The 14099-nt window shown below is 54.8% G+C and overlaps 4 protein-coding genes across 4 annotated transcripts, besides 6 other annotated features; 1 reads left to right on the plus strand and 3 right to left on the minus strand.

Moving 5' to 3' along the window:
• Positions 1-186: 186 nt before the first annotated feature.
• Positions 187-1556, minus strand: ACLA_080610 (putative RING finger domain protein; the record flags this gene model as incomplete). Its single annotated transcript, XM_001267802.1, has 3 exons — positions 187-530; positions 610-868; positions 972-1556. 3 exons carry the CDS (start codon positions 1554-1556, stop codon positions 187-189), a joined length of 1188 nt encoding a protein of 395 aa, XP_001267803.1.
• A 420-nt stretch (positions 1557-1976) lies between these two features.
• ACLA_080620 (SET domain-containing protein) lies at positions 1977-3914 on the minus strand (the record flags this gene model as incomplete). The annotated part of the gene is made up of 2 exons (XM_001267803.1): positions 1977-3805; positions 3869-3914. 2 exons carry the CDS (start codon positions 3912-3914, stop codon positions 1977-1979), a joined length of 1875 nt encoding a protein of 624 aa, XP_001267804.1.
• Positions 3752-3781: a microsatellite.
• Positions 3915-4273: 359 nt separating the features above from the next.
• Positions 4274-4304: a microsatellite.
• A 35-nt stretch (positions 4305-4339) lies between these two features.
• Positions 4340-4371: a microsatellite.
• Positions 4372-5302: 931 nt separating this feature from the next.
• ACLA_080630 (Arf family guanine nucleotide exchange factor SYT1) lies at positions 5303-9736 on the minus strand (the record flags this gene model as incomplete). The annotated part of the gene is made up of 3 exons (XM_001267804.1): positions 5303-7884; positions 7954-9210; positions 9301-9736. The coding sequence occupies 3 exons, from the start codon at positions 9734-9736 to the stop codon at positions 5303-5305; spliced, it is 4275 nt and encodes a 1424-aa protein (XP_001267805.1).
• Positions 9737-10454: 718 nt separating this feature from the next.
• Positions 10455-10502: a microsatellite.
• Positions 10503-10651: 149 nt separating this feature from the next.
• Positions 10652-10699: a microsatellite.
• Positions 10700-11281: 582 nt separating this feature from the next.
• Positions 11282-11317: a microsatellite.
• A 699-nt stretch (positions 11318-12016) lies between these two features.
• Positions 12017-13861, plus strand: ACLA_080640 (M14 family metallopeptidase; the record flags this gene model as incomplete). Its single annotated transcript, XM_001267805.1, has 2 exons — positions 12017-12439; positions 12512-13861. The coding sequence occupies 2 exons, from the start codon at positions 12017-12019 to the stop codon at positions 13859-13861; spliced, it is 1773 nt and encodes a 590-aa protein (XP_001267806.1).
• Between the last annotated feature and the right edge of the window lie 238 nt (positions 13862-14099).

Raw genomic sequence — 14099 nt, forward strand, 5'->3', positions numbered from 1 at the left:
TTTTTAGGTGTAACTATCTCTTTTTCTTCTTCCTTTTTTTTTTTGTCTGGTCGCTCTGGCGTTTTCTAGGGTTGTGCACCAGGGGACTCAGATCGTACCTGTCTTGGAGATTATCTAGTCTAGTGAATAAGACGTTGATACGACTATACAAGTACATATCCCGAAACCAAGAGCCGGTAGACCCTCTCAACATTGAAAGGCAACACCAGCTTTGGTCGCGACATTCCCCCCACGCCCTGCAAACCCCGTTCCCTCCGAACTGACCGGCACCAATCCCGGCCGAATGCCGGGGTCCTTGTCCTTCTTCTTGGACTTCTTCCCATTCCCATTTCTAGCCCCGTTCTCGTCTGCCTCGGCCTTGGGATTCCGGGGCGTAATGTCCGTTTCACACACGTAGCAGAGAATCAAGCCGTGCAGCGCCGCCGTCCGCTCCTGCTCCTCCTTACTGGCATGCGGGTCCGGCACATCATGCGGTGTCATGAACTTGGCGACGCACGGTTGGCAGATAACGTGCCCGCAGGGTTTTGTTACTGGACCCGGAGGGGGTTAGGTTAGCCGGAAGCATTGTGCTGGAAAAGGCCAGCGCCCAGGGTGAAGATGTAAACGTACGCATTGCCTTGAGCCCGTTACTGAGATTCTTCTTGCAGCTGGGACAGATCCGCGCGACGGTCCCGTCCGTCGCCTTCTCCTCTGTGAAATGCACCTCGACCAGCGATTTGAGCGAGTAGCCGTGGCGGTTCTCGTCCGTCGAGCCGGGACAGATGGGCGTCATCTTGACGACCTTGTTCGCGGCGATTTCGTTGGGATCGGTCGTCGGGGTCAGCGAAGGGACCCAGAACGAGGGGAGCGCGGATTTGCTCGCCTCCGACTAGAATCGTGGTTAGAGAGATACGCTCGGCAGTCCGCGCAGTAGAAAAAAAAAAGCAAAGCAAAGTTCAAGTGAAATCGCCCCCCAGGCATAGAGAGAGAACCTTTTCCCGCTTCAGCTCCCGCTTCAGACGCTCCTGCTCCTCCCGCGCCACCCGCGCCATCTCCTTCTCATCCAGCTCGAAGATCTTCTTCCGCTTCCCATCGACCTCGATCTCGCGCGCCTTGAACGCCGCCAACGCCTCCTCGGCCTCCTCGGCCTTGCGTTTCCGGTGATTCTCGCCCCCATTCGCGCCCCCCTTGGCCTTGTGGTCGTTCTTCGCCGCTTCCAACCCCATGCTCACGAGCTCGAACTCGCGGAGCTCCCTCCGCCGCGCCTCCTCGAGCGTGCGCTCCTCATCTTCCGCGAGGCGTTTCTTCGCCTCCTCGCGTTCGCGCTCGAGTCGCTTGATCTCCTGCCGCTGGGCGAGGAGGTCGCTGATGGCGCATTCGCGACAGAAGAGGTCGCCGTTCGTGGCGCAGGCGACGACGGGGCTGCGGGCGGGCTGGAGGCAGAGTCGGCAGGAGCCGAACGGGAGGAATGAGTCGCGGCTGATGACGCCGCGCTGGGTGCCCCAGCTGGAGCGGAGGAGACCCCGTTCGTAGGATGTGAAGTGGGGAAGGGAGGTGTTGCGTTTTGAGTGCGCCATGGTGGTTTGGGTGACTGCGTGTTCTGGTGCGGTTGATGCTATCGGGGCATTGATCGTTGGGGGTGGATTGTTGTTGCTGTTGTGGGTATGAGTATGGAGAGTGTATCAGTTTGTTTCAAGAGACGGTATTTGTATTTCTATGATTGATCCGTATACACACATACAGAAAAGAAAAGAAGGCCTGAAAATTGAAGGGGAAAAAAAGTCGAGAGGGAAGACGGGGAAAACGCGATAGAAATGAAGCTCTACAGTCGAGCAGAAGAAGAAGACGCCATGACATAATCATCCCCATCTCTTCTGTTTCTCCGCATCGCATCGCATTCTATCGTCACTTCAGCTTCATCTCCATCGTCGACGCTCACTCATCCAATAGGGCCATCATACTCCAAGGGTTGAATATCTCAGAAACGAAAAATTAAACTACATCTCCAAAGTAGCAGACTCCTCCAACTTGAAGGAGGAAACAGGAGCCTTATTGACCACGACGGCTTTCTTTGCTGGCCCCTTCCGCATGGTGGGCTGTACCATAGGCTGTATCATAGGTTGCACCATGGGTTGATGAACTCGCTGGTGAAAAGGCAGGCTTATCTGAAGGTTCGGCTTCAGCCTTCCTCTCAGACCCTGGAGGCGTACTCCTTGACGCCTTACTCCCGGCCGATTGGCATCCTCCTGCTGGCCCTCGGGATCCTCCTGTTCTTCCTGGTTCTTCGTCTGCTCTTTCTTCTTCCTCTCCTCGGCCAGGAATTCTGTCAGTAGCTCGCGGCAGATATCCAAGAAGTCCTTTTCAGGCTCAATGCAATCGGGGTTCCGTGGCTTCGGAATCTTGTTGACCGCTCTCTTCCTTTGGCGTTGTTCTTTTCCTTCCTGACTGCCTTTTTTCTTCTTCTGTGGTTTCGCATTCTGCTCTGTGGCTCGGTCACCTTCAGGGATCACCCACCATGGCTTGATCTTGACAGGGTCTGGTTCCTCATCCTCAAACCTCTTGCGGCTCATGTCTTCTGCATCAAAGCGAACGGCGAATCGGCTCTCACCCTCTTTCACCTGGCAATCAGGGAGACGCCGGTAGCGGTGCAGCCGGATGTATTCGTCGGGCTCCGCGTCGAGCATGAACAGCACATCGTGGAAGTGCTCTCGATCCCTGGCCATGTGATAACCATCCGTCATACTCGATAGACCGCGCGTGGTTGCGCCGAAACCAGGCATAAGAGCAATCGTCTGCATCCAGCAGCTGACCCTGTCATAAAGATGGCCATTAGGGCATTGTAATTGCAAGATCAACGTGTGCGCCTTGATGAGGAATTGCAGAGCACGACCCAGGTCCGAATTGAAGCCTGCGATCATCGCGCAGAAGATCCAGGGCTGAATCACCCGAGGATCGTTGACCTTGAGATCCTTGAATAGCTTGATTAGGCTATAGGCTGTCTTGTACGCCACTGCCGGTCGTTTGTACACAATATCTGCGTCTTCGAAGATAAGTTGGAGCTGGTAGTATCTCTCCAGCATCTTTTCGATCTCGGGACCCGGCTGGCTACACTGCGGACAGTAGCACCAGAACTGGCAGTACATGCTGGACATCAGCTGCCGTACGCTATGCTCGCCCTTAGGGTAGAAGTAAGAGATCGTGATCTCGTCCCCCGGCTTGATATCCACCGAGGCACGCACCACCGCGCGTCCGATGGTCGGCTGCTTGCTCTTATCCTCCTCGCCTCGTTTATTCTTCGGGAACCGCAGCGCGTAGTAGAGAAACGCATTCGGCATGCACGAGTGGTTGACAAGCCCCATCTTTGGCCCCACGACCATGACTCTGGCCCGCTTCCGCACCGCGACCATCTGATAGCGCCTCCAGATCTGGGCATACTCGTTCCCAACCCGCGGCTGGTGATTCGGCAGCGCCAGGAATGCACGGTGCCACTCCTCGCCCATCGCCTTGACCTTCGCGGCGACGAGCTTGTTCCCCGCCTCCGGCGTCTTCCAGCGCGCCAGCTCCTCGGCCCCGATGCAGGCGACCCGGTCCGCGAAGATGACGCTGCCGGCGGGGATGTCCTCCGTCGCGACCAAGCCATACCCGAGGTCCTTACTGATCGCTTTTTTCCTGACCGCATGCTCGTACGTATGCGCGGAGAGCGCCGCATCGGGTTCTCCAGGTAGCGGCGCAGGCAGAGCAAGCGGACCGCCGACCAGATCGATTCCCTCAGCAGCCTCAGTCTCAGCCTCAGCCTCAGCCTCCACCTCCGAATCACCACAGCGTTCTAGACCCCAAATCAATATCTTCTCACTGAGTATCACCACCACTAACACCAGTAGCAACTCACTTGCATGCTCCAGGCACTGCAGGATGACCGGCTTCACTAACGCCATCTCACGTGACAGTGCGTAACCTAAGCCCATCGTCACATCTGCAAGAGAAAAACCCAGTGGAGTGATCATCAGCACACCATCACAGGGTCAAGAGGTCAAGAGGAAAGGAAGAAAAGTTAAAAAAAAACAAAAAGAGTCAAAAGGGCACTCACAGAGATCCTATCTATCCACCGTCACCCCCCCCCCCAAAAACCCTCCTCAGTATAACACCTCTCGCTGAATGAATCACCCTCATAAAACAAAAGCTAAAGCTAACAGAGAGAGCCTGCAGAAATTCCTCAGCTTCAGCTTACAAGACAAAAGACAAGATAGGATTTCTCTCAAGTGGAGATAGGCAGGGAAAAGTGAGGCTTACACTTTTGTCTTGTCTTGTCTTGTCTTGACTTCTCTCCGGGTCTGTCCTCTTCATGAACCGCTAAGAAAGAAAGAAGAGAGAAAGAAGAAGAAGAAGAAGAAGTGTGCTAGCACAGCTCACAGTGAAATAAATACATAAAAGACCAAAATCCAAGTAGCAGGATAGAGACTAAGAAGAAGTAGGAGAGTGAGAGAACAAGAAAAACGAATTAAAAAAAAAATCAAAACAAAACAAAGAAGTGAAAGTTGAGGAAAAGAGAGAAAGAACAACGCCGAGACGAAAACACCTGAGCTGTGAAAGATGAAAGAAAAGGTGAAGAAGAACTTAAACTCGTATCCACCTGTGCAAGGTAGATATCTCTCATGACTCTAGGTGAAGTGGGAGTATTCTGTTTATATGATTTCTTTCGTTCGCTGCGTAGACTGGACTCTAGCAAGTAGTACAGCCCAGCCCATTTACATAGATAGATCCAAATGGGTTTACGTTACATAGTACATCTTGAATCGAATCTTCTGCCTCAAAGAAAAGACAAGATCATGCCGTGGATTTTCCTTAGACCTGCCAAAATGTGTCCTTGCCAACCAGATGGCATTCGCGTACCACAACTGCACTCGAAAAGAAGCAAACCCAAGTAACGCTGTTGCCCGCGACTGAGCCGCAACTTGGAAGATGTATGAAAAGAACATGAACAGTGCAAGGACCGCCCAAATGAAGTCTATCAAGTCAACTCGAACGAGTAGAGGAAAGGTGGCATAGTTGATTTTTCAGATAGCGAAAAAGACAAGAGGCTTCCGTTTCGTGCCATTCGTTGCCGAGGAGATTGGGAATCGATCTTCTAAATCAATGCAAGAGGCTTTTTGCAGACGACAATGGTGGAAGCTCTTCCAGGGAACGCTGTAAGACAGAGACGCCAGAAACAAGTAAATTTTGGTAGAAGAAAAAAAAAGGAGACAAAAAAAAAATGTATCGGGGTATAAAAGGTCGTAAAAAAAAACGCACTCAAGTCTATCTTTTAGTCGAGAGGGCTTGCTCTTTAGGCGTTCACAGCCTGCTCGGGTGAGCTAGACTGGATTTTCTGCGGTGAGTTGTCCTTCACGGCGGCATCGTTGACCGGTGCCGAATAAGATGACCGTTGATCTAAGGGGACAGTGGACGACCCTGCAACCGCTTCGGTGGAAGACGCAGCTAATGTGGCGATGTCCACTGGCGGAATATGAGAGCCGAGATCAAGAACATTCTCACTCTTGGACTTCCGGTCTTCGGCATCAACTGGGCCAGTCATATCCGGGGGGCCGTCGCTGTCTGTAAGACCACGCGAGCTTAGGCCTGTGGTAATGCTTGCGCTCCGCAACGATGGTGGTTTCGCCGCATTCGACGGGTCCGAGACTATCGACTCCCCACTGCTGAAGATCGCCGGCTCAGACGCCCGGGGCTCTTCGGACGGTGTAGGTTTGCGCAGCTTGAGGCGTTCTTCCGGGGTCATGTTCTGCCACTCGGACCCGAACGTCACAATCGACGCCTTCTTTCCGTGGACGGTGAAACTCGGTGTCTTCCGAGACAGACCTTCGCCCTCCTTGTTGTCTTGATCGTCCTCAGCTGCCGCCATGCTGGAAATTGAGTCCCGCGGTTTCTTGCCCCGTGGAAGATGATGTCCTTGGTGAGAATCGCGGAGCGTCCGGTGGAAGCTGCGGCGTACTCGATTCATGTGTTCACCTTGACCGGATTCCACGACATCCTCCTCCTGTTCACCATCTTTGTCATGAGTTGCGACCGAGGTTCGGCGCGCAAGCGGGGAGGTGTTCAGCCCTAGCAGCCCGGTGTCGCGAAGAAGACGCTCCTCATTATCGTCGATGCTAATGGGCGAGGGTAGCTTGGAGGTCCGGGAGCCAAGACTGGAGACATCCATCTTGCTAGCCGCGCTGAGTACAGAGGGCTCGCGCTGGAGACGGTTTGCCGGACGAGGGGAATGCGACTGTGCGCGGTCCTTGAGAGTGTCCACGGAAAAGCGCCGTCCGACGCGCCCTGTGAGGTCTGAGGAGGTCACTGAGATCGGCATGCTTGGTCTCCGAATATCGGCAGAAAGAGCCTGCGATGACGGGACACGATGAACAGATGAGGGCTCGTCAGCCGGAAGCTGTGGAGAAGTGACGTGAGTGGGGGATGGCATCTCATCCACCAGCGGCTGGGATGGAGTTCCCGTTTCGGAGATAGATGGGTTGCGAGCGGGTATCGAAAGGTGAAGGGATCTCTGCTCCGCGAGAGATTTCGCTTCTTCGTCCCGCTCACCGAGATCACGGAGGAGCACCTCTCGGTAGCACTTGTACCGCCAGAGATCTTGTCTGACCCATTTGAGTTTGGCAGCCATGCGCCCTGCAGCCATGATGACCTGTTCTCGAGCCCTCGAGGTCACCGGTGTCAAGACCTGCAGGTGTCTCGCATTCCGCAGGAGGTCGTCCAGCTGCTTTTGGCTCACAACGAGCTTCTCGTTCGCTTCGCGGACCTTCTGTCGCATGAGCTCTCTACGAGCCATGACCAACTCCGCAGCCACGGCGGTGTCCGGATTGGGGGAGGGAGGCTCCCGGTCGGTAGAAAGGTGAGAGCTGCCGGACGTCACAGAGGCTTTGCGGCTCATTCGATTGCGCTGAGCATCGTAGTTAGTGACTATCATGCCTTGAGCGCGAACGCCGTTCGTCCGGAAGGTGGCCGCGTAATTGATTTTGGCCAGCCAGTCGTTCATCTCATCTTCGGAGTTGGCCAAGAACACCTCTTCCAAGGCATTATGGCGGACGAAGAGAAAGGCGTTCTTGTGCTTTTTATAACTCGAGTCCACTAGTGCCACGGCATCTTCGGTGGACATCATGCAATCAGGCTTGAACTCGGTGAGGGGCGGTTTGAAAATTACCGCGCGACGGCGTCCCTCCTTCTGATGAGCGTCATGCTGAGCCATCAGGGCTTTGATCCAATTGATATCTCTGAAGAAGTACAGTTGAGAGAGCGTAAGCAAGGCACCCCACTCCTGCCACGGAGATCGGGCCCTCTTCTTCTTTGGATCTTTCCGCCAGAGAAGGCCGACCTTGGCCACCTTGATGTCCACCAGACCGGGATTCGAATCGGCGGCCGGATTATCAATGCTGGATGGCATGAATGCATCGGGACGTGACCGGGGGGACACAATCTGCAGGATGCCGGATTTAGTGAATGCCCGATGCAGGTTGTCGATATCAGGTAAACCCATTGGCCCTTGGAACTGATAAGGGTCTTCCAGGTTCATCACGTCTTTGAGACTTGGCCGCAAGGACTCGAGCTTTCCGTCCATGATGAGAGTGTACGGATCCACCGGTTCCCTGGCGACGCGAGCTAGATGCTCCGAACTAGCTGTCTTGAACAAGGGTCGCCGAGGCTTTGCAAGCTGGCGACCGTTGGGGGGTGTGTCTTCGATGTGAATAAAAGGGGTATAAGCGATGTTTTCGTAGATGCATTCCAGAATGTCGTCCGATATGCCTTCACCACGAGTATTGCGAACGTAGTCTGGCTTCTGCATCTTGCGCTTGTTGTTCTTGTTGAATACATCTGTGTGTAAGATCAAGATCGAGAAGGCGATGAAATAGGCCTGGTCTAATCCGAGGTGTCAGTCAACGATGAGATAACAGAGCGAGCAACCGGCATCGTGAGATGGATACATACCAGGAGAAGCGAAGATCCCCGGATTGCACTCATGATAGCGATTAGCAAAGCTTTGCAGAAAGCGATCAATCTGCTGGGTTTCTTTCGGCAGCTCGGCTCCCATCAGGAGCTTTCGAATGGCCATATCGATAGGGTCTCCGAAGAATATAAATCGCCGCATGTACCTTCGCAGCGCGGTCTTGTAGAAATCCTCATTCGACTGGCACAGCACACCAGCAATCGCGCTCTTCGGAATAGTTTCTTCCAAGCGAGACAAATAGGTTGCCGGCGTGTCGTTCTCGTCACGTTCGGGATAGGACAGCTTGCGAACCGGAGTGTCTGAACCTCGCAGACCCGGAGACCCGTTCCGCACGATGGGCGGCTCCGAATTCTGCCTGAGTCGCTGCGAGATGCTGAAGATATCGCCGAAGCTCTTGCGTCCGCTCGTGGAAGTGGACGTTCGTCCGGAAGAGACGAGGGGCGGAGGTGATCGTTGCCCGGCATCCCGGATATTAGCCAGGGAATCCAGCGTCGACGAGCGCGGCCGGGTCTTTGGTCGGGTTCGACTTCGAATTGACGGGGTCGACCGGGCAGAATTGGCTGAGTTGGCCGAGTCATTCCTCAGGAGCGGAAAGCCTGGAGAAGCAAGGGCGGCAGACGAGCGAGACGGGGATGGAAGCGGCGACACGCGGTCTTGATCTCTCTCTTCGGGAATATCGAAGCTTGTCCCCGGATCGGTTGGGATGGCTCTGGACATTTGCGAATCCTGGCCGTGCCCATTCATCGTCGAGGCACCGGTTGGGCGAGGCGGCAAGGGAAATAGGGGAGCGCGATTGCGTTTCAGGCGTGGCATGCGAAAGCGCTTCGTTTCGGATCCGGCGCCCTCGTGCGGAGAATGGGTATGGTATCCTCCGTGGTCCCCGGAACTCTGATCTGAGCGGGAGGATTCGGAGCACCGGGCGTCTGCAACGGAGGAGCGCTGAGATTCCGTGCCCGGGTCACGGCCCCCGCTGCGGATTGACGTAGTCGACAGACGACCCGGTTCTTCCCCACTCATCTTCGATGTGGACAGAGTCGCATCGGTGGTATAGGATCCCGCCGAACCCTGGGGTTCATGGCGGGACTTTACCGTGGGACTATTTTGCTGGGAGCTCGTGCTGCTGGGGGCTCCTTCCGGATGGCCCTTCTTGGCTCCGGCGAGGATCTTAAACTTGGGCTTCTTCTTGACGGGCTCATTGAGTTCATGGCTTGTGGGTGCGGTTGTGATGATGGTGGGAGCTGGAGATGGGGAAGGCAAGCGCCGAATTGTCAGCACTTAGCAAGGATAGAGCAAGCAACAAACAGACAACCATCAAACAGAAGACTCACGCGGAGGCAAGGGAGGTACCGGAGGCACATCCTCTCCCTTGGCGTAGGACTTGGACAGCTGTGGATCCGATGCATGACGGAGTCTCATAAAACTGAACCGATTTCTGCGCCAATGTGAACCCTCATCTGGCACCAACGCCGCACCGAAATGGTTCTTCTTGGAGTGTATGCTGCCTATCGGCGTCTGCGACGACCGTGGTGTCTCGTTGTTTCCGGCGTCATGATCCTCCGGTCCATGGTCGTCCTCGTGCTCTGGACCGGTCAGAAGAGGGGACCGGGGCGCCGATTCCGAGTGTCTGGATGTCAGGTTGGTTGTGGAGAGGGTCGGACGAGGCAAATGTTCGCTCCGACGGGACAACGCCTGAGGCTCGACGAAGCTGCGTCGCTTGGAATCATTGCTGTCGAAAGCGCCCAGTCGCAACCCTTTCCAATGCATGGCTGGATGGGGTGTCTATGTGATTCTGCTGCGCAATCGATTGAAGCGACCCATTCGACAATTTTTTGTTTTCCCCCACGATTTCAAACAATCGACCCGCTGCGACCAGGGATATTCGGGAAGACGAGTTGTCAAGGGGTCCCCGACGTATTTCAAAAGGTGATCCGTATTGGGACAGTTCCTGGGGGTGGGAGAGAAGGCGTGATAACCATCAAAGACGACCAATCAACATAGCGGACGATCTGTAGTAGCACGGGAAAAAAGTAAAATCCTCGTTGAGAATCAAGAAATGACCGGAACGGGACTTTGTGTCAAAAGTCGAAGAGCGAGTTCGTCGGGAGCTTGTAAAAAAAAAAAGGGGGGGGGGGTGTGGAAGGGGTAGGAGAGACGGTAGGGCAAGTCAATCAACACAGAGCGACCTGATAGTCGAAGGGAACAAAAGAGCGGCAGCTGAGTAGAGTCGATGCAACCCTTACATTGCCGGGGAAAGATTTTGGAAAAGAGATGAGCTGTTCATAAGCTTGATATGCGGACGGACCAAGACCAAGCTGGAGATGCCAAGCAGAGCGAAGGGAAGATGCGTGGGCGGACCTTTTTTTTTTTTTTTTCGCTGTGTTCTTGGGGGAGGGGAGGGAGGAAGGAGAAGAAGAGAGGGGCAATTTCTGATCCCTGCGACGAGGAACGCAAAAGGAGATGACGAGGATTGACTATGATGATGGTAGTAATAGTCGTAGTCGTAGTAGTCGTAGTAGTACGGAGTAGTAGTGAAGAGATCTGAGCGTTGGACGACTAGATAGTTGATGAGTGGGAGGAAGTGAGGATGAAGAGGATGGTGGAAAGGGAAATGGGCTGTTGGGTCTGGATCCTGGCAGAATGATGGATTTCTGACGGACGGGGTCCACGACAACACGTGTGGAAGAAGAAGAAGAAGAAGAAGAATATGTAGCAGCAGAAGAGAAGAAGGAAGACGATCAATTAGAACATGTATGGATCTATCTAGAGGGGGGAAGAGGCCTTTTCCCCCTGTCTGAGATGAAACCCCGTGTCGTCACTATATTCGGCCTGGATGCCTGGGAAATGATCCCCCTCGATGCGCCAGGTCCCAACCATCAATCAAAGGGAAAAAAAAAAAAATAAATAAATAAATTCACTCCGGAGCTATCTATATCCAAGACATCCAGGGGAGGAGGGGACTCTATTCCTGTCACTACTTTGTAGATATCGCCTGCACCACCGTTCAGTCTGGATCCAGCTGCGTCATCTACACACATGGTTGTTGGAGTGCATCACGTGACATGGCTAGAATTGTTCTGCCTAAGGAAAGACAACGACGGAATAAAGTCCAGAAGTCCTGTCAAATGTCAGATTATCAAAGGTGCAAGCATGGCGCTGTGACATTTAGTCCGATAGGTCAGAGTCACATTGATTTATCTCCGCGTCCAAACAGGCAACCTGATCTCTATGCACTCTGCAGACAGGGACTGGGACGGTGTTGCGTCCCTCGTTGAGTACCTCGTTCAGACCATGCCGGCGGGCGCAGGCCTGAGGCTCCGAGGCTCCTAGGCTCCTAGGCTCCTAGGCTGTCAGGCTCAGCTTCTATTTCCGTCTCCGGTGTTGAGGCTAAACCTTGTTGAGCCCAGCAGTGGGACCTACGAGGCTGGGCCTGTGGGGTATATATACTATATAGTAGTGACTAGTATAGTGATTTAGTGATACTAGTAGAGGCAACTCGCATAAATCATTTCAATAGACTCGCAAGCTATGTACTCCGTAGATATCAGACTAAGGAGGATGCAAGGCGTTCAAATAGATATGCAAGGCTTCATGCAAGATATATGGCCCTGGTGGAGTAACTACATCGAGTTCAGAACTTCAGGGTACGACGAATTTGCTAAGCATCATGTAGGAGTGCAATAATAAGGCATGAATACGAACTTCAAGACAGAATTGATCAAGAGACGGATATAATAAAAGACATCCTTTTGATGCTCACGAAGAAGAACATGCCAATATGCAATCATACTGTGTAATGTACCCCGAGAGAGACGAGACCTAGCACTATACCGAATCAGGAAACATGGCGGTGCTTGGAATGTTCTGTTCTGCCTGAGGCACCAGCCAGGCCGAAATTTGCCTTCCATCCAACAGTAGCAGGCTGTGCTGTGGCCTTCCCCCATCCCCTTGTTATCAGCTTATCTTGTTCTTCTCCCCCCCCCCAGGAATCTCCAAATCCAACAGGAACAATGACAGACTAGTCGTGGTCTCCCATCTTGATCCAGCATGCGTCTCCTACTCTCTGTTCTGCTCGTCCTGGTCGCCTCGGTGGGTGTTGGTCTGGTTTCCGCCGTCCCCGCAGGCTCTAGTATCACTCCTCCGCCGCCCATTGAACCCATCCACTTGCTCTCGGCGCCATCTCCGTCACAGGACTCCCGACGACCATGGACTCGGCTACGGGACTGGGTCATTGAGTCTATCTGGGGGATCTCTAAATCATGCTCTCACCCACACTCCTCCTCTCACAGCTCCTCGCGAGACCGTCCTCCCTCGCAAGCCCTGGCTCGGTACGGCAGCGATGTCGTCCTTCGCTTCTATCCAGGCAGTGCTCAGGACGCAGAGGCATTGGCAGAAGCGAGCGAGATTCTCTTCCTGGACGTGTGGGCTTCGACGCCCGAGTTTGTGGATATCCGTTTAGCCGAGGAAGTGGTGAGTCTTGATATTACCGCCTCCCCCGGTGAATATCCGCAGTAATGTACTAATTGTGGATGGTTCGATAAGATCTCCTCGCTACTGGGCCTCTTGCCCGACTCGCTGCGCACCGCCTATACGCCGCTGATTGATGACCTGGCCGAAATGATCCATGCGTCGTATCCGACTCGACGCTCCGCTGGAGTGGGGGATCAATCCGGGTTCATGCCGACGGTGCGGCAGTCCGCTCAATTGGGCGACCTCTTCTTCCGCGACTACCAGCCCCTCTCCGTCATTGTGCCCTGGATGCGGCTGATGGCATCGATGTTCTCGTCGCACGTGGAGAAAATCAGTGTCGGGGTGTCGTACGAAGGCCGCGAGATTCCCGCGCTCCGCCTCGGGGTGCGCGAGGCGGACCCCGAGCCGGCGCGCCCGCGCAAAACCATCCTAATTGTCGGTGGTAGCCACGCGCGCGAATGGATCAGCACGTCGACCGTCACCTACGTCGCGTACCAGCTGATCGCGCGGTACGGCAAGTCGCCCGAGGTCACGCGCCTGCTGGAGGACTACGACTGGGTGCTGGTGCCGACGCTGAACCCGGACGGCTACGCCTACACGTGGGAGTCGGACCGGCTGTGGCGCAAGAACCGGCAGCCGACGAGCCTGCGCTTCTGTCCGGGCATCGACCTGGACCGCGCCTGGGCCTTCGAGTGGGACGGCGAGCGCACGCGCACCAACCCATGCTCGGAGACGTACGCGGGTGATGCGCCCTTCGACGGCACCGAGGCCCAGCAGCTGGCGCAGTGGGCGCTCGCCCAGACCCAGTCCGCCAACGCCACCATCGTCGGCTTCCTCGACCTCCACGCCTACTCACAGCAGATCCTCTACCCGTACTCGTACTCGTGCTCTGCCGTGCCGCCCACGCTCGAGAGCCTCGAGGAGCTCGCCATGGGCCTCGCCAAGGTCATCCGCCTGACCACCCACGAGGTCTACGACGTCACCTCCGCCTGCGAGGGCATCACCGTGTCCAAGTCCACGCCACACGTGCAAACCAACCCCGGCAGCTCCGGTGGCAGCGCCCTCGACTGGTTCTATCACCAGCTGCACACCAACTACGCCTACCAGATCAAGCTGCGCGACCGCGGCAGCTACGGTTTCCTGCTGCCCGCGGAGTACATCGTGCCCACCGGCCGCGAAATCTACAACGTCGTCCTGACGTTCGGGAAATTCCTGCTGGGCGATGCGGCGGCGCATCTGGACCACCTGGACTGGGAGGCGGCGATGGCGACGGAGCCGGAGGGGGTGGTAGAGGCGCAGCAGACTCTTCATCAACCGGAGGGGGGAGAGGTAGCTGCGGCCGCCGATCAAACGGAAGACGAGAACGAGAACGAGGACGAGGACGAGGAGTGGGACGAGCATGGGTGGGAGTTCCGGCGGTGAATGCCTTTGTAGATTTGAATTTGTGACCTTGTATGCATTAATGAATCATGAAATGGGGTGGGTGGGTGTATGTGTGTTCTCCGTTTTGGAAGACGAGTACAAATACCAAGTACAAAATACAAAATACAAATTGGGCATCTGGCACGTATAGAATCAGAATCATCTTTCATCGTAATTGACTATGTACATCGACGACTCTAGAGAGCATCCGTGAGCTTTCATATCATATCGAACAGAA

Source organism: Aspergillus clavatus, genomic scaffold (genome assembly GCF_000002715.2).
Source record: "Aspergillus clavatus NRRL 1 1099423829806 genomic scaffold, whole genome shotgun sequence".
Classification (NCBI taxonomy): Eukaryota; Fungi; Ascomycota; class Eurotiomycetes; order Eurotiales; family Aspergillaceae; genus Aspergillus; species Aspergillus clavatus.